The sequence below is a fragment of the Crocodylus siamensis genome, chromosome 4, assembly GCF_052110815.1.
Source record: "Crocodylus siamensis isolate JL-2025a chromosome 4, ASM5211081v1, whole genome shotgun sequence".
Classification (NCBI taxonomy): Eukaryota; Metazoa; Chordata; order Crocodylia; family Crocodylidae; genus Crocodylus; species Crocodylus siamensis.
Window position 1 is genome coordinate 4,926,387 of NC_143398.1, and position 17,959 is coordinate 4,944,345.

General features: G+C 49.2%; 1 protein-coding gene across 8 annotated transcripts in view; it reads right to left on the reverse strand.

Annotated features, from left to right (window-relative positions):
• The window catches only part of LOC149865440 (uncharacterized), a 213,443-nt gene that overhangs the window by 67,663 nt on the left and 127,821 nt on the right, over positions 1-17,959 (reverse strand). For all 8 annotated transcript variants that reach the window (XR_016441695.1, XR_016441696.1, XR_016441697.1 and 5 more), the window contains exons 59-67: positions 13,981-14,019; positions 9,553-9,636; positions 9,405-9,455; positions 8,018-8,053; positions 7,448-7,492; positions 6,145-6,189; positions 2,182-2,217; positions 1,828-1,863; positions 354-413 (exon numbers count right to left, since the gene is read on the reverse strand). Coding sequence is in view for 4 of the 8 variants with exons in the window: in XM_090041526.1 (XP_089897652.1) it covers positions 354-413; positions 1,828-1,863; positions 2,182-2,217; positions 6,145-6,189; positions 7,448-7,492; positions 8,018-8,053; positions 9,405-9,455; positions 9,553-9,636; positions 13,981-14,019 (432 nt within the window). In the remaining 4 variants the exon portion in view is untranslated. The remainder of the gene's footprint in view (positions 1-353; positions 414-1,827; positions 1,864-2,181; positions 2,218-6,144; positions 6,190-7,447; positions 7,493-8,017; positions 8,054-9,404; positions 9,456-9,552; positions 9,637-13,980; positions 14,020-17,959) is intronic.

The window sequence follows — 17,959 nt, forward strand, 5'->3', positions numbered from 1 at the left end:
GCCCCAACCCCGAGACGCCTGCGACGCACCGACTATCCCAGCCCTGGGGTTTTGTGCTTTGCTCATCTAATTCGCTCCTGCTTCTCCATCATCCTGCTTCTGAAGTGGTTAAATGATCCTTAATCTCCCAACCCAAAGGGAGAAAGGAAACACGTCACGTGCTCCCTAGACCCAAACATATTGGCAATCCCACTTTCAAGGGCTTGGCTCTTTTGGTTGTCTATCTTTGCAAGCCCCAGCTACCCTGTGGCATCCTAGGAGGCCGGATCAGGGATGCAGAGAGCCAGCTGAGCCCTCCTTCGGTCATGCCAAAGCAGAAGTGACCTCCCGCTCCAAACTGGACAGACACTGACCTTCAGTCCCGGGGGTCCGGCCTGACCAGTGGGGCCTCTAAACCCAACTCCTGGTTCTCCCTATAAACAGAGAGAGGCAGTTAGCCACATTAGCCTGAAGTCAGGCCCCTGGTGCTTCCTGGACACCCCCAAGGGACCCCATAGGAAGGGGGACTATCTCTTGCCGTGGGTCACGACTATATTAAGGAATAGATGTTATTAAGATTGTTCATGTTTGCGCTTATGTGTTGTGATTGAAATGTTGTATTGTGATGTGGTAAACAGTGTTATTTAGGGTTTGACCGTGGTCACTGGTTAGCGTTCTCTGTGTAAATATTTATACATGATATTTAGTTTTATGTTTTATGTTATAACTTAATAAATTGTATATAGTTAAGAACTTTGGGCTTGGGCTAACTCTATGAAACTATAGAGGAAACTATATATGAAACTCTTGGGCTAAGTATGAAACTATAGAGGAAGAAGGGATCTGCTCGCAATTCTGGCATCCCTCTCAAAGCACCTCCTCCTGCCTACACATCCCATCCGAATGAGAATAGGGCACATCCTAGGGTGTACCTGGGTTACAAACTAAATCAGAGATATATATAGCATAAGCTTTTGTGAGCCCAAGCTCGCTTCATCAGATGCTGTGAAAGGACATGCACAGAGCAGCATATAAACTGGGGAAAGTGGTTTGAATACAAAAGAAAGGAAGGAGGGGCAGTGCTGGGAGAGGCAAATAAGCAAGCAATAAAGGCATCAGAAAAACCAATGTAGGTAATGGGATAAGCCCCCATTTAAGCCATACTTAACACAATCCAACCTATGGATGATGTCTTGTTCCACAGTGCCCATTCAGGCTGGTTTTTAAAGTTTTGCTCCCCGCTAGCCCATCTCCTCCCTTTTGTATTCAAATCGTTCTCCACTTTGTGCATTGTCCTTGCACAGCACCTGGTGAAGTGAGATTCGGCTCCCAGACGCTTGTGCTATATATACCTCTGATTTAGTCTATAAGGCACATATCTAGCCTGTCTTCTCCCTACGGGGACAGGGAAAAGGAGATGAAGAGCAAACAGGAAGGCCCCACTCCTTCCACCATGGGCCCACTAAGATCAATCCAGGCACCTTGCTTTGCCTACAGTTCACGCTGAGGAGTATCACGAGGATGGGATCCACACAACCCACAGACCAAAATGGACAGAGGGGCGGATGCAAGGCCCCTGCATTGTGTTGATGGAGGACAGTTAGCTTTTGTGCTCGTGGCAGGACATAACTGCAAGGAGAAAATAAGCAGCTCTAGCTGGGTGAAAACCCAAGAGATGCCATTAGGTAACAGTCAATCTTTTAACGCATGCTGCATTGCCAAGCCAGGCACCTGGCATGCAGGTAGGGATGCATGGAGAAGGGCTAGGGGTAGGACAGCAACACGTGAAAGCCAGACAGCGGCCTAAGCAGAAGAGTTGCTAACACGGGTACCAAAGTCATCTTTTACCTTTTGACCATTTTCACCTCTGCTTCCTTTGGTGCCCTAGAAAACAAAAAGAGAGCTAGGAAGCCTCTGCTTGCCCACAGGGAGAAGGACGTGGCCTGTATGGGGCCCTGGGTCAGGTCAGAGATTTCCATGCAGTCCACAAGCTGCACAGAGGATCTCTAGGTGACCGAGGATCTCTAGCTGGGGTTGAGGCACTTGCCTTTGAGGCACAAAGGGATGGTCATGGGCGAAAAGGGACAAGCTGCACGGACTGACCAATCCTTAGTCTTTATCTCAACTCTGGGCCACCCCTAAATGCTGGATACCCATACTCAGACTAAGAAACTTCTGCTCTTCCTCCAGATCCAGGCTCACCTTCTCTCCAGGCTCGCCCTGCTCCCCAGGCTCACCCTGCAAACAAAAAGCACCAGGTCACACGGCCACCTGGTCCTCCCTCATCTCCTTCATTAGGAGCTCCCACATTACCAAGGCACTCATGGGTTGTGACCATTTAAAGGTGCAGTCCCACACAAGCCCCTTGGGGGCTCAGAATTTCTTCCCAAGACACTTGTGCAATGACACGTCCTTGACTGTAGCCGCAGACCCTGCCATCCTGGCTGCTTTGCCCACCCACCCACGGCCTGGATGCAAATGATGCAGAGACTCGTATCAGTCCATTTTCATGGACAAGAGACTCCGTGCATCAATTAAGAGCCTGGTCTGGGGCTGTCTATCACAAGGGATTGGTGGGACCTGCTGTGTGACCCCTACCTCCACTGCCTTGCCACCCCAGACCGTAATCTCTTGCAGTCTGCGGTCATCTGGCACACGATGCAAAGTCCGGCGCGTGCCTTGGAGAGTACAGCCGCCCTTTCTGCTAGCTCCTAGCCCTGACTGATAACCCCATCTGTCTTCCCTTGACGTCAATGCACATTTTAATATTTCCAAATAGCTTATCTGCTTAACAGCAGATTAAAAAGAGAACAGCATCTTCTTGGGAGCACTTCAGTCATCAGGGCAACGACCACAGTCCATCCCACACGAGTCACACTGCTGGGCCCAATTTCCTGCTGCTCTAGTCCCCCCGCAGCCATTGCCACACTGGCAAAGCGAGCGTGACACATGACACATCTGTGTGACACATGACATGTCTGTGTCTGGGAGCATTTCACTCCTGCTTGGACCGTGTGAAAGGCACCAGGTGGTGGGGCATCTGGCTTGCTGTCGGAGCATATCGAGATGACCATTTTGGGGTCCAGTTCAATGGGCTTATGTAGCTCAAGACAGGCAGGAGTCAGGGAGACACCGGGTCTGTGGGGACGGGTGGGAACATCCATCATGAAGATGGGGAGTCGGGAGAGAAGAGGAACCTGCCTAAGGAGGGGACTGAAGAGGAAGAGGAGTCCAACAGGTGACCAAGGGTGGCCACAGGATGCAAAGTATTGATGGCCCCATGCAGAGAACTCACGTAACTTGTTGGGGAGTCCCGAACACCCTTCGCCCCTTTTTTGCTGTGCTCGGTGTGTCACTATATTCCTCCACAGATACTCTGATCCCAGACGCGGTTCAGTCTGAATCACAATGTTTGGCACACGAGAGAAGCTGACTTGAAACGTCTATGAAACTATGTCTGCGAGGGGCATTTTTCAAGTGAGCCGACGTGCACGGGGCAGTGATCACACCCAACGCTGGGGAAGAGCCATGCTCGTAAGCCATGCCGCAGTTTCCCTGCTCCCTACTCAGTTGGCCAAAAAAGTATAACCTCAGAGAAATGGGTGCAAATACAGACATTTGAACCTGAACTGTAGAAAAGTCCTCCACACAAGGGCACAGGAGTCTAGACCTTGCCTCAAAGCCCGAGGACAGATTTGGAGGGGCCTGAGCTCTCACCACCTGGGAGTGAGGATGTCTGTGTATTTTCTGTGGGATGCAGCTGCTCTTAGCAACGTTGCTTGCCTGGCAATATCCCAGTAAACCAGGGTATAGTTTGGAGGAACTGGCTTCAGCTTCTCTTGCACTTCTCTTGCATAAAACTTGCTTATATGTCTCTTGTATAAAAGAAAGGCCCTAGAGTCGTGCTGGGTGTAACAGGCTGAGCCACCCACACAGTGCACAGGCAGCCCCGGCAGAGCCAAGAAGGAAACCATTATCCCACTATGCAAGAAGTAGCATAGTGGGATGGAGGGCAGCTCTTCCCTCGGTCCCGGGGTTGCCCTTGTTGCAAGGGCAGCCTCGTGCACTCCACCCCCTTGCTGCACCCGCAGTGTGGGCAGCCTGACTCCCTCCTCCCATCGCAGCAGCCCTTTCCCTCCAGTTACAGTGCAGACACCCCAGCCTAGCCCCCCATGCAGCACGGCCCCATCCACAGAGCAGGAAGCAGAAGCCGGAAGAGCCCAGAGAGCCTGGCTGCTGTGGCAGGAGCAAGGCAGTGGCAGCCTGGGAGTCACACACCAGCTCTTCGGGTCCCATACCTCAAAAAGGACATAAAAAAGGTCCAGAGAAGATGGGCAACACAGATCATTAGTGGCACGGAGGGGCTTCCACATGAGAAGAGAGTACAGGGGCCAGGCCTATTCAGTTTACAAAAGGGATGCTTGAGGGGGAGCATGAGAAAGGTTTACAACATACTAAATGGTGAAGAGGACGTCACTAGGGATTTATTATTGACTGTCTCTCTCGATACAAGAACTAGGGGTTGCAAAATGCAATGACTAGGTTGGGAGTGTATAACTACCACAAGGACGTTCTTTTGCACGCAGTGTGGAATTAAAGTACAGGCTGGGGACCGACTGGCTGAGCAGACACGTTGGAGGATTGGGCCAAAGTAAATCTCATGCAGTTCAACAAGGACAAGTGTAAAGCCCTGCACTTAGGACAGAGCAATCCCATGCACTGGTGCAGGCTGGGGGACGATGGGCTGGGCAGCAGCTCTGCAGAAAAGGACCTGGGGGGACAGTGGACAAGAAGATGGACATGAGTCGAAAGTGTGCCCTTGTTGCAAGGAGGCTACCGGCATCCTGGGCTGCACTGGTAGGAGTGTTGTCAGCAGATCAAGGGAAGTGATTCTTCCCCTCCATTCAGCACTGGTGAGGCCACATCTGGACTCCTGTGTCCAGCTGTGGGCCCCCCACTAGAGAAAGGATGTGGAGAAATTGGAGGGAGTCCAGTGGAGAGCAACATAAATGGTTTGGGGGCTGGAGGACATGACTTGTGAAGAGAGGCCAAGGGAACTGGGTTTATTTAGTCTCGACAAGAGCAGGCCGAGGCAGGACTGAATAGCAGCCTTCATCTCGCTGCAGAGGGGCTGTGAAGAGGATGGAGCTGGACCGTTCTCAGTGGGGGGCAGATCAAAGCCCTGGCTGGGATGATGTAGTTGGGGCTGGTCCTGCTTTGAGCAGGGGGTTGGACTAGATGTGACCTCCTGAGCTCCCAGCCGACCCCCATTGTCTATGATTTTATGACTCTGAAGTGTGAAACTCATTGCCAGCCGATGTTGAGAGTCTAACCAGGTTCAAAAAAGTATTGGACATATTTTTGGAGGAAAGGGATATCAATAGCTATTGGCATGGGAGTGAGAGAGACAGCCTCTGAATGAGAACTTCCTAGGCCTTAAATGCTGGGGGCTGCAAGGGAAAGAAAGAGTCGGAAAAACCCTGGTCACATCCAGGTCACTCTCCCTTTCAGTGTGACACAGGGGACTGGGCAAGATGAGCCTGTGGCCTGACCCAGCAAATGGCAGTTCTCATTCTTGTGGGTACGGAGGCTGTATTCAGCCCAGGGAGCACTAGTTCAACGGCCCTGATATAAATGATCCTAGATACTGTTTCATATGGATGATCTCATTACATCCATTATTAAATTAGCCACCTATCATCACCTATGACTTTCCTATCCTCTCCTACCTCCCAGGGGAGAGCTGCAACCCCTGAGCAACAGCAGTTCTCGGGCTCTGGTTCTGACTAGCAGTGCCATCTGGGTTGAAACTGGACCTTATGTTTTGGCAAAAAAAGAAGTTCAGTTTTAGGAAAACCACATTTTGGGATGAGAAGCCATCTCATCAATACATTCCCCATCAGTTTTAATCCTGCAACCCCCCCACAAAGAATATACATATTTCTGGGCCCCCCCAAGAAGCACCTTGCTCTTGTGACAATCAGAGCCCCATTTATTCATCCCTGACTTTACCTGCCACTGGTGGCTGAATTAGCCGCTGGCATCAGATAAGCAGACCCACCTCTCATAGTATCTGGTACTCAGGCCAGAACAGATCACCTGTAGCATATATTCTTGTCAAAAAAACCCTGAACCACACAATACAAAGCATAGAGTGAAAACTACCTTTACTCCTTTGTCACCGCGGGCTCCAGGAGACCCCTTTTCTCCCTGTTGAAAGAAAAATGGCAAGGCTGTTCCTTTACCAACAAGAGCCCTCTATTAGTACCTGGATGCCATGGCGATGGGCACAGGGATGGCAGGGTAAATCGGTGGTTCACACAGGAAAGAAAGAGGCTTGCTTGTGTTTCCACATGGGAAGGACAGCTACAGGACGTTTTTCTTGTGGACATTTTGCTGAGAAATTTCCTTGGAAACATTTAATTATATAGGCTGGATTTCAAATGCTGACCAATGTGGCAAAAACACCTAGAACGGGCGGACAATTATTTTGGGCGGAGGGCCATCGAGGGTAAACCATTGAGGGCTGCATGACAGGCAGCCAGGGGCAGATAAATATTAATTTTCTAAATTTTTTAGGGGCCCCATGGGCCAGATAGAAAGGCCTAGCAGGCTGCATCCGGCCCCTGGACCGCATCTTGCCCACCCCTGACCTGGAGGGTTTCCATTGGGAAACAAGGCCACGCTGCCTCCTCGGAGCTGGAGGTTGAGTTTCTCCCATTAGCAATAGGCTGGACCACCAGGTGAGACCATGTCTCCTAAGGTTTGAGGGGTGAGCGCTAATTGGCCCTGATTGGCTGCTGTTCTCCAGGAGGTTGGGCTACAGGAAGAACAGCCAATAAGAGGCGGGGTTTCCCCAGGCAGAACAGAAACCAGAGGAAGTTTCTGGAGCTTCCTATGCTGACCTCAGTGTGGGAATGACCCCGGCAAAAAAGCATTGCTCATGATGGAGCGGGGAGAAGAAGATCAAGGGTCAAAGATCTTGTGTGCTTCTGCTAAGAAATATCTCTGGTTACATTTGTCCACAGCTTCATTTGGGACATCTGGAGGCTACCATAATATAAACAGTTAACAGGAAAGAAAACCAATACCCATAAGTATTTGTCAGGATGCATCCTCTCCCAATTTGCAGGGCCGTGTGGAAATGAGCCAATTGGCTGGCAATGATTTGGAATCTTAAAAGAGGTTTCATTTCTATTTAAAATACAGACTTTCCCATTTGGATTCTGAATCAGATATAATGCACCAAAGGTAATGCTTAAATGACAATCAGCTATAGATAAAAGCACCAAAAAACCCCCACTCAAATGCCTGATCGATCCAGACATTGGGTGAACCAGGTCCAGCTAATCTGATACCTCTTTTGGGCATGGGCTGGGCTCGGCGTGGGGGCACATGGAGTTTAATGTGCCATTTTTTGTGGGGGGCGGTTTATGCCTGTAAGCACTGCAGCCAAAATGTCTCGCACCTTTTGGCCTTGGAATGGCAAATCCACCGTGTCTGACTCCTGCTTCTGCAAGAAAAAAAAATAGATGCACATGAATAAACAGTGAGAGTCAGGAGTTTTCAGAGTAAACATCTGAAAAAACAACTGTGCCTGATACCCATAGTTATAGTAACGGGACCCCAACAACATGCAGGGCGTGTCTACACGTGCATTTATGCCAATTTAAATTTGCTGCACAGTAAGTTACTGCGCAGTAAGCAGGAACAGGCTGGTGTCTACACATGCAGGCATTAAACAGCATTAACTTTGTGTGTTGACTGACTTGGGACTAAAGTTAGGCCCAAGTCAGTCCACAGACAGTGTTACTGCACAGTGAGGCATCTACATGTGCTGTTACTGTGCAGTAACTAATCAAGCGTAAATGTGATACCTGCATGATGCAATTTACACTCAAATTTACACTCAAATCAGCTTAAGTCGCCATATTTGCGCAGTTTGGGAATGCACGTGTAGATGCACACCCATACTGAGCAGTAATTTCAGTTACTGCGCAATAAATATGCACATGTAGACACTCCCAAATAATATTACCTTGATCCTCCTTGTGCCTCCAACTCCTGGATACATCTTGAATTAAAAATAAAAGAAAATGGTTTTCAGAAGTGGGGATACAATGATATCCTGAGATTTCAGAGACGGTGGATCCATGAGCCATGGAAAAGAGCTGTCTGAACCTGGAGGCAAGCTACACCCCCCATGATCAGTGCTATCCCTTTTCCCAGGCCACGGTACTCCTTATGTTCCTTATGTGTACACAGTCCTTATGTTTACCATGTTTCACATTTCTAGACTGTATCAGCATTCGAACAGGTATACATAATTTGACATGTATGTATATGTATGTGTATATGCATATGTATTTTCCAAACACATCCCACACACCATCCCCTCTGCAGATTAAGTTATTTTCATCCATCAGTGATTCCCATATTTACTTGCATGTCACATATAACCTTTCCCAAAAACAAGCCTTCCAAAATTGTAGTGCATGTCTTAGGCAGAGAAGCTGATTTTCTGCCCAGAACAGCAGGTCTGGATTTTCTATTCAGGCTGCACTGAGAGCACCAATTGATTTTATGGCTTACTAAATAATCTATTTGATTCCTCCTAATTGCACTTCACTCAATGGATGTTAACGGCCCACTCTCCTTTTTAATGTTCTGGATATTCTACTCATCAAGCTATCTTTTCTATGGCAACTGTGCTGAAGAATTTGCAAATTAGCTACTCCTGTGCCCCTCTCCTGTGTCACATCTCTGCAGACTATTCTTAGCTCTTTTCAAAATCCTAGACCCTTCCATGATGTCCCTTCTTCAGCAGCAGCTACAATTTCAGCTTTTGGCTGAACAGCTAGCAACTGCCAATTCACCTGTGAAAGGTTAAAACTGTAGCTTTTGGTGAAGCAGGAAAAGGAAGGTAAGTGAGTGGAAGATTAGGCTCTGTTCCTCCTTTATAGGGTCATAAATCTGGAAAAATCTTCACCTTCCCCACTCCCCTCTTGATTCTGCCTTCCCAAAAGCAAGGGCTTGTGTTATTTGAGGGCATACAGTATGTGCAAAATTACGGTAAGGCTGGTTTCCCTTACTGCATTCTTCAGGCTTGTGCTCTGCCCTGGCTCAACTCTCTTGAGCACAATACTCAGCTCTGCCTAGGGATACTGCGTTACGTGCAACCAATGCCAGAAATATTAGTGAGAAAAAGGGAAACTTTTCACATTCACTGCCAGTGTTCTACCACATTTTCAGGGAAAGAAGGCAGGGCAGGGTGGCACTTAGAGAGTAACTGGTTCAGAGAGGCATGAGCTTTTGTAGGCAACAACCTACTTCAACAGATGGGTGTGGAAGCAATGAGTGCTGTTGCCCAATGTCCGTCTGCTAAGCACAATTTTTGCATACTCCAGAGTTCAGACAACACTCACCACATCTCCAGCTGTGGATTTCCAACCTCCTGGGACACCAGGTGAGTGGATCTGCAGGAAGCCAACAAGGAGCTATTATTACTTCCCTTCCAGGTCATATGGACTGCTTCGTTTTCATGCATGCTGGACAAAGATGGTAGGTCCTTACCATTTGCCTTGGGGTCTCAGCCCTTCTTCTAACTCTAGCATGCCTTGTAAGCTCAGTGCCATCAGCTGGATCTGCCTTTTCCTCCTTGAAGGGAAACAGCATCTATTAAAGCACCCAGACTCATTAAGTCTCATCATTATTTTACATCATGCCGGGACTTTTTGTTTCTTCAAAAGAGACAAAAACATTGCACTTTTAGCAGCAGTTGCTTGAGCATCAATGAATTTTCCAGGAAGAATACACCTCCTGCACTGCTGAAGATACGTCCAAGAAGAACCAAGTCTACTGGCCATTATACTGCATGCAGGTTGCAGTAATCTACTCTGGTGATCAGCAACCAGGAGTGTCCAGGTAGAGTATACCTGCTGGGGTGCTCGGTAACCTAATGCATTCCAGTGAAATGCATCTGCCCACAGCGATGTAGACTACGTCCTGTTCAGGAGGTCTATAGAGTGGACCACAGATCTATGGAGCACCCAGGGCTGTATCCTGGATTTTGGTGCTCAATAGTAAGGTGGCTTTGCGCCTGCTCCTTCTCTGGTCATCATGTGCACCTATACAAAATGCACCTATGCATTTTGATCTGGCAGCATTTTGCACTCACTTCACACAGCATAAATAGCTATACCAGATAAATGCCGGTGAAGCGGGATGCCCAGGGACCCCTGGCTTTTGGAGGGCTTCAGCCCTTGGCCTGTTTTAGACGGTATCTATTGCATGCATTCCACCTCCTAAAGCAGCATATTAACCAGGGTGGTAGGAAACCACAAGGAGTGATAAAAAGGCCTCCATTCTTTGTCTCCTTGCCGTTTGAGTGGTACCTTGCATTTTCTGCCGGCGTGAAAAAAACTCCTGTGCTGCTGCACAGTCTTAGAAACCAGCAAATCTGGCACCCCACAAAGGTACAGAGGCTGCTTTATTCATGTTTTATTGCTAGCTGGGGGCAAGCCAGAGCTTGCAGCCCTGCAGCAATGGTGGCGTAAAGACACAGGACGAGACCAGAAAAGGATAGAGGGAAAAAAGAACAGAGCGAGAGAGGAAATGGAAGAGAAGCTAGAGGAAATGGGGGTCTGGACAGGGCCCAAAATGAACCAAAAAAGGAGAGAAGCAGAGGTGAAGGAAGCAGAAAGGACTGTGGAAAACAGGGGCGAACAAAGAAAGCTAAGCAGGAGACAAGTAACTTGGGGTTTGTCTAGGTTTGACCCAGGAGAAGCATCAGCTCCTACCACCCCGAATTCAGCTGGGTAAGCTCGATTGGCCAAGCTCTTACCCACATCTGCTGCAGGCCTGGACAGGGCATTGCTAACAGCAAGGTACAGGTCTCCAATCCTCTCCAGCCACAGCTTTTCCTTTGACTAGTACTGCAACCCAGCCCCACTCAGTTCGGTGCTCAGTGCCCTGCGGTGGGCGCTGGGCAACACACGGGCACTGCTGAGCCTGAATTTTAAGTTGGGAGCATAGACTCACAGACACAGGAGGCTGGAAGGGGCTTTGGGAGGTCACAACTAGTCCAAGCCTCTCCTCAAGTTAGGATCAGTCCTGTCTAAACCATCCCAGAAAACCTGCACCTAATACCTTTTTACGACCAGAAGTCCACCGCCTCCCTCCATAATCCGCCCCAGCACATAATCCCTCTCATAGTCAGAAAGTTCTTCCTAGTATCCAACCTAAATCAACCTTATTTCAATTTACACATATTATTTCTTGCCTTGTCCTCTGTGAACACAGAATAGTTGATCGTCATGGTCTTTATAACCACCCTTTGGGTGTCTGAAGACTATTAGAAAATCCCCCCTCCATTTTCTCTTTCCTGGAGTAAATAGCTTCAGTTCTTCCAGCCTTTCGGCACGTGCCATCTTTTCTAAAGGTCTGGTCATTTTGCTGCTGTCTCTCAGACTCTTTTCTAGCTTGTCCACCAACTTGCAGCACGGTGCCTGCAATCAGACACAGGACTCACCCTCGCAAGAGAGGCCTCCGAACAGAGTGCAAGACTCACCTAGCTTGACTCGCATACAATGCTCCTGTTAATACAACCAAATATACTCTTGGCATTTTTTTACAACCAGAGTACACTGTTGGCTCATATTCAGCTTGAAGTCCACTGTAACCCCCAGGTCCATTCCTGCAATATTGCAGCCTAGCCATTCATTCCCCTGTCTCTATGCGCTTGATCCCTCCTGAATGCAGGACTTCGACGTTGTTCCCCGTGCCTTTCATCCTATTTGTTTCAGATTGCTTTGCCAGTTTGTCAAGGTCTTCCTAAAGTGTCTGCTAAAGTGTTTGCTTTCCCACAGAAGTTGGTATCACCCATATTACTAAGCATACACCCCACTGAAACCTCCAAGTCACTAATGGAAATATTGACCAGTACTAGACCAAGAGCAAGTCCATGGGGGGCTCCACTTAATACTTCCTCCAAGCCTGAGATTGAGCCATTGATAACTATTCTTTCAGCAGGATGAGCCAACCTGTTCCATATGGACCTTACAGTCATTTCATCTAGAAAATATTCCCTTAACTCAGCAATGAGAATGATGTGAGACAGTGCTAATAACGACTGAAGTCAAAGCGTATCACATCCACTGCTCCCTCCCCATCCCCAAGGTCTGCCACCTTGTCATAGAAGGAAATTCAGCTTTTTAGGCATAATTTTTTTCCTTTCCCTTGGCTGGCTTCTTTGCCATCCATACCAAAAAATGGTGCCCCATATAGTGTAAGAACCTGCAGGGCTCTCTGTGCACTGCTGCGTAACCTTCCCAACAGATATGGGGTGCGTCTACATGAGATGTTTACTGCGCAGTAGCCTACTAACACTGCACAGTAGCATGCCAGGCAAAACTTGTGCTAATACACTACCGCGCAGTGTTATTAAGCTACTGCATAGCAGGTATCACGAAAAAACCATGCACCAGAGCGACTGCACGGTAGAGCAAGTTACTGAGCATTGAATTAGTACTTGGTTAACCAAGTACTACACTTAATGTGCAGTAACTAGTGTGCATTAATGAACGTGTAGACGCGCCCATAGTGACTGAAGTTACCCGTAAGCACCAAGTCCCATGATTTGGATGTTTCAGAGAGTTGTTGTAAAAAGTCCTTCTTGCCTGCCTCTTCCTGCCTTGGCGGTTTATAGCAGATGCTCACCACGACATCACCTTTGCCATTTTCCTTTTATGCTTTAACCCCAGCATTTCCAGCAGGTCAGTCTTCTGCCTGTCCTTCCTGAGCAAGGCATACTTATCTACCCCAATAGTCCAGTCATGTCACCTGTCCCACCAAGCCTCAGTGATCCCAGCTGACTCATAAACAGGTCTGCATACTAGGACTTCCTGACTATCTCCCACACTTCTTGCATTAGTGTAAAGGCATTTTGGATGACTGGCTGATTGCTATACTTATTTCCCCTTTATGACCTTGCTAAAAGTCCCCATGTCTCCTACTCCTTTTCCTAGGCCTTTACTCAGGTTGGCCAGCTATTAACTTACCTTCAGTTTCCTGTCTCCATCCCATGAATCTAACTGAAAGCTTTTCTACCAGCCCTCCAGTTGCTATGTGTGGTCCAGGCACCACTAAGAGAAGACAGAGGGACACCGTAGAGTGGGCATGGACATATTTCCCACTACTGGGGAAGTTTGTCCTGACTTTCAGAGGTCTCCCAGCTCAGGTCTTCTTCTAATACCATGCCTGGAAGTGGATTTTTAGCAGCAGTAACAGACACTGGGGGTGCATCTACATATGCAATTAATGCTATTTGACTTTACTGTGCAGACAAAAAATTTACTGTGCAGTAAACTAATTTACTGCACAGTAACCACCGGCACATGTAGACAGTGATGCTTTCCTGTGCAGTAAATTAGTCTACTGCACAGTAAAGAGTCTCATATAGACATGATCTGAGACAACTTCTTCTTAAACTTTAAGTCTCCTGTCTCTGAGCCAGGAGACCCATCTCTGCCAGTCAAGGCAGAGCTCATGGTCCTCTGTCCCTGGTCCAGTCATCACTAGAGGGGGAAGGAAGGTTTTCTTACTACTTTGTGCCAGTTGAGATGGTGGCTTTCTGAGGTGGAAACCTAGAACTGGTGTTGTCTACCCCCCTTCATCCCCTGCCCTACTCTCTCTCAAGTTCAAAACCATTTGAGGGAATAGTCCAAAACTTCATGGGAAAAAAAAAATCTGCTTTACTCCCTGGAGGTTTCTAGCAAGGGCAAAACCTTTCAGCCCTGGAGGTGAATGTTGTAGAAAGTTATGAGAATGGTAAAAGACAAGCTACTTTACAAGCTGAACTTGAGTAGGCACTGCTCAAACTGTCTAGATCCATGGTTCTCAAACTTTTTTTTTGCGCGGACCACTTGAAAACAGCTGAGGATCAACTTTTTCTGTTCAATAAATCAAAGCACACAACTCATATTTCAATATCAGGAGTCTTACCTTACAAGTACAGATATGCTCAGTTGTTCTGCAGACTTCCTGCGGACACATGAATGAAGCTCACTGACCGGCAGTGGTCCACGGATCTCATTTCGAGAACCTCTGCTCTAGATCGTTGTAAGTAAAGTTTAAAAATAAGGGGCTGGATAACAAGGGCTGTATGCTCTTCAGGGTAGGGGCCATCTTTGTTTTCTGCATTTGCACAGCACCAAGCACAGTGGGATTCCAGTCCATGACAGTGGCTCTAACTACAGTGCCCGGTGCTAACTTCAGTCTGCAAGGTCCAAGCCAAAGTGAGTTGAGCCCAGCCCTGGATCCCTGGGGACTAAAATCTGTTCTATCTTATGGAGAGGGGGATGGGGAAGAAGCTATACAAGGGAAAGTAGAAGGGACATCTTACCTTCATACTTTGGAGCAGTGTGTCGGCTGCTTCAGAAGAACCACTGGCCATGGCATGGGCATGCTGCATAGCCTCATGCAATCTGGGAGAGGCCTCAGATGTCACATTGCCCCTGATCTCTATATGGAGGCCAACTGCTTGGACCAACTTAACTCACCTCGTCATACAATTTCATTGGGTTCTCAAGTCCACGACTAAGAAAACCGTCTGCCAGCAAGCAATTATACCAGTGGAACTGAATGTTTGGACTATAATTGGCTATTTCCATCAAGGGCCTCATGAACCTTTTAATGGACATTCACCCTGATTGCAGCCGATGCCAAAGAGAGAACAACTAGCTATATTTATCTCCGTGCATGCCCCTCGAGTGCTTACACAGGTATTTAACCCTAGATGCCAGGGCTTCAAAACATCTGTGGCACACATACAGAGAAGACTGCCATGGTATCCTGCCTTCATTTTAGACATATTGCTCCCACTGAGGCCAACTGGATTGGATTGTGCTTGGGGGATATCAGGGGGGTTCCCTTTGGCCATAAGAAGGATAGGCCCTTTTTATAGACCCACCAGCAACTCATGAGAAATAGTCCATTTGTAACATAATCCTGCCTTGATTGGCACCAGGGTCATTTGCATGAAAATAAGCTATTTATGATCAAGCCATTTATCTTCTCCCCCCTTGTTATTTCTCACTTGAAGGAATTCAATAACAAGCATTTGGAGGAAGAAGCCCATAATTACTGCCTACCAGCACTGATATGGTCCTGACAATCCATAAGCTTTTCTATAGATCCACCAAGTTGAAGCCCAGGAGGGACACTTAGATCAAGCAGTCTGAGTTTCTGACCATCGCCGGCTATTAAATCTCACCTAATTACCTCAGTATTGATTCGAAAACCTTATGTTTGATTAAAGCACATCGTCCAAAAAGACTTTCTGTCTTGATCTGTTGGCTACACGAGATGGTGAAGTCACCGATTTTCTTGGCAGTCGGTTCCATTGGCTAATCATCCCAATTAAAAAAACTGAACCTCATGTCTCATTGGATATGTCTAGCTCCAGTTTCCAGCTGTTGGTGTTTCTCAGCTACATTCAAGAACCCTTCAGCAACTGATGCTTTCTCCTGGCAAAATCATTTCTATGCTGTAATCAAGCCACCCCTCAATCTTCTTCATGTTAAGTTAAATAGATTGAGCTCTTCTGTCCTCCTAAAACATTCTTACTCAAGCTTCGGGCACTTTTCATCCCCTTTCTAATTTTTCTACATCCTTTTAGAGAATACAGATGCCAGAACAGCTCTCACTGTGCCAATGCCAGCCTCACCCATGATGCTTACAGGCAAAAATCACCTTTCCCCAACTTCTGCTCCCCTGTTTATACACCCAAGGATTGCCTTAGTTGTACCTGCCACAGCATCATGCTAACCACCCATGTTCAGGAGCTGCTATGACCCCTCAATCCTTTTCAGACTCACTGCTAGGGCAGCCATCACGGTAGAAGCTAAGTTAATCAATATAATAAGTGACATTGCTCTGGGAGGTAGCTAAATATGCACTATACCCATTGAGAACCAGTGAATTATAGGGCTGGAAGGGATCTCAAGAAGTCACCTAGTCCGTTCCTCTCCTTTCAGGCAGGATTAAATCTACTTAGACTAGGGGTGCCAAATAGATGGTCCCACTGCTTCCCTTGGATGTGAATAGACCTACCTGGACACAACAGAGCAGCTTTCCCCGACGGCAGGCCCCCTGCGCATGCATGCAGTTTAAAAGGGCCTGCCAAACAGCAAAAAAGCCCCAGTTAGGCTCCGGAGCAGCACCTCAGAGACGGCCACCCAGACAGAGCCCACGGTCCCGGGCTCCATGCAGACGGGGCCCCTGGCTCTTGGCCACGGGGGCTGCCTGTCCCTCTTCCAGGCTCTGGGGCCCAGGGCCACCTCCCCATGTGGGGTCTGCTCCCTTTTGGGGTCTCTGGTGCGCCAGCGGGAGGAGCTCCAGGCCGCAGTCCAGAGTCTGCGCGCCATCAGGGACTGTGAGCAGATTGACTCCTACTGCCAGGCCCTTCCCCACGGGAGCCGGAGGGTAGACCACCGTCTCCCTCCAGGACAAAGGAGGACTCTGGGACCTCCTGCTCTGTCCAGTCTGTCCAGGCAGGGGCATGGACCAAGGTGGTCAAGGGCCCCAGGGCCCGCTGCACCAAGGCCCCTGCCCCGCCAGAGCTTAGCAACAGCTACGCACCTCTTGCAGGCCCAGCAGAGCTGGCGGAGTTGCCGGCTCCCGCAGCGAACACGGGCTCAACTGCAGCTACCGCCCCGCTCTGCCCACGACCAGACGTAAGTGTTTGTTGTGGGAGACACCACCCTGAGGGGACTGAGGGGCAATCTGCCGTCCCGACCCCTTAGCCCGGGAAGTCTGCTGCTTCCCGGGGGCCCGCATCCGGGACATTGCGGAGAGCATCCCGCAGCTCCTCCGGCCCACGGACCACTACCCCATGCTCCTCATTCACATGGGCACCAATGACACGGCTCGGAGCACCCCCAGCCAGGTCATGAGGCGCTACAGGGAGTTGGGAGCGGGGCTTAGGAGTCTGGGAGCTCAGGTGGTGTTTTCGTCGATCCTCCCAGTCTCGGGCTATGGGCTGAGGAGGGAGAGGAGGATCCACGCAGTGAACCAAAGACTGCGGCGCTGGTGTCATCGGGAAGGCTTTGGCTTCCACGACCACAGCCCGCTCTTTGGCCAGAGAGGTAGTGAGCTGCTGGGAAGAGATGGCCTCCACCTCTTCCCCTGGGGAGGAGGCTCTTCTCAGCCAGGCTGGCTGACCTGCTCCACCGGGCTTTAAACTAAGCCTGCTGGGGGATGGGGGGACTACTGCCACTGCTGGCCCGCTGAGCAACCCTTGCAAAGCCAGCAGACCAAGGCACTTAAGAGAGCCCACCCCTGCTCCAGCCCTGGCACAATCTGTGGGCAAGGCACGAGCCCCCAAGGGCACACTTGCCTGCCTGTACACTAATGCCAGGAGCTTGGGGAAGAAGCAGGACGAGCTCGTCCTCCTGCTCAGTGCAAAGAAATACGATGTCATTGGGATAACGGAGACCGGGTGGGATTCCACCCATGACTGGACCACGGGTATAGAGGGCTGTACCCTGTACAGGAGGGATCGTGTTGACAAAAGGGGCGGGGGTGTAGCTCTCTATGTCAAGGAAAGCTACATGTCCCTGCAAGCTGATGTTGGTGACCAGGGTGGACGACTGGAGACCCTCTGGGTTAAAATCTGTGGGGATCACGGCACAGGGGACACAACGGTGGGAGTCTACTACAGACCTCCCACTCAAAGTCCTGAGCTTGACCAGGAATTTGCCCGGGAGCCGGCTGAGGCCATGTGCTCCAGGACCTTGGTTGTCATGGGTGACTTCAATTACCCGGACATCTCCTGGGAAGATCACTCAGCAAAACCTGAGTGGTCGCAAAGCTTCCTCTCGTGTGTGGATGACCCCTACCTGACTCAAGAAGTCTATGGGCCAACGAGAGGCAAAGCGCTGCTCGACCTGGTACTGGCTACGGGGGACGACCTAATCGGCGA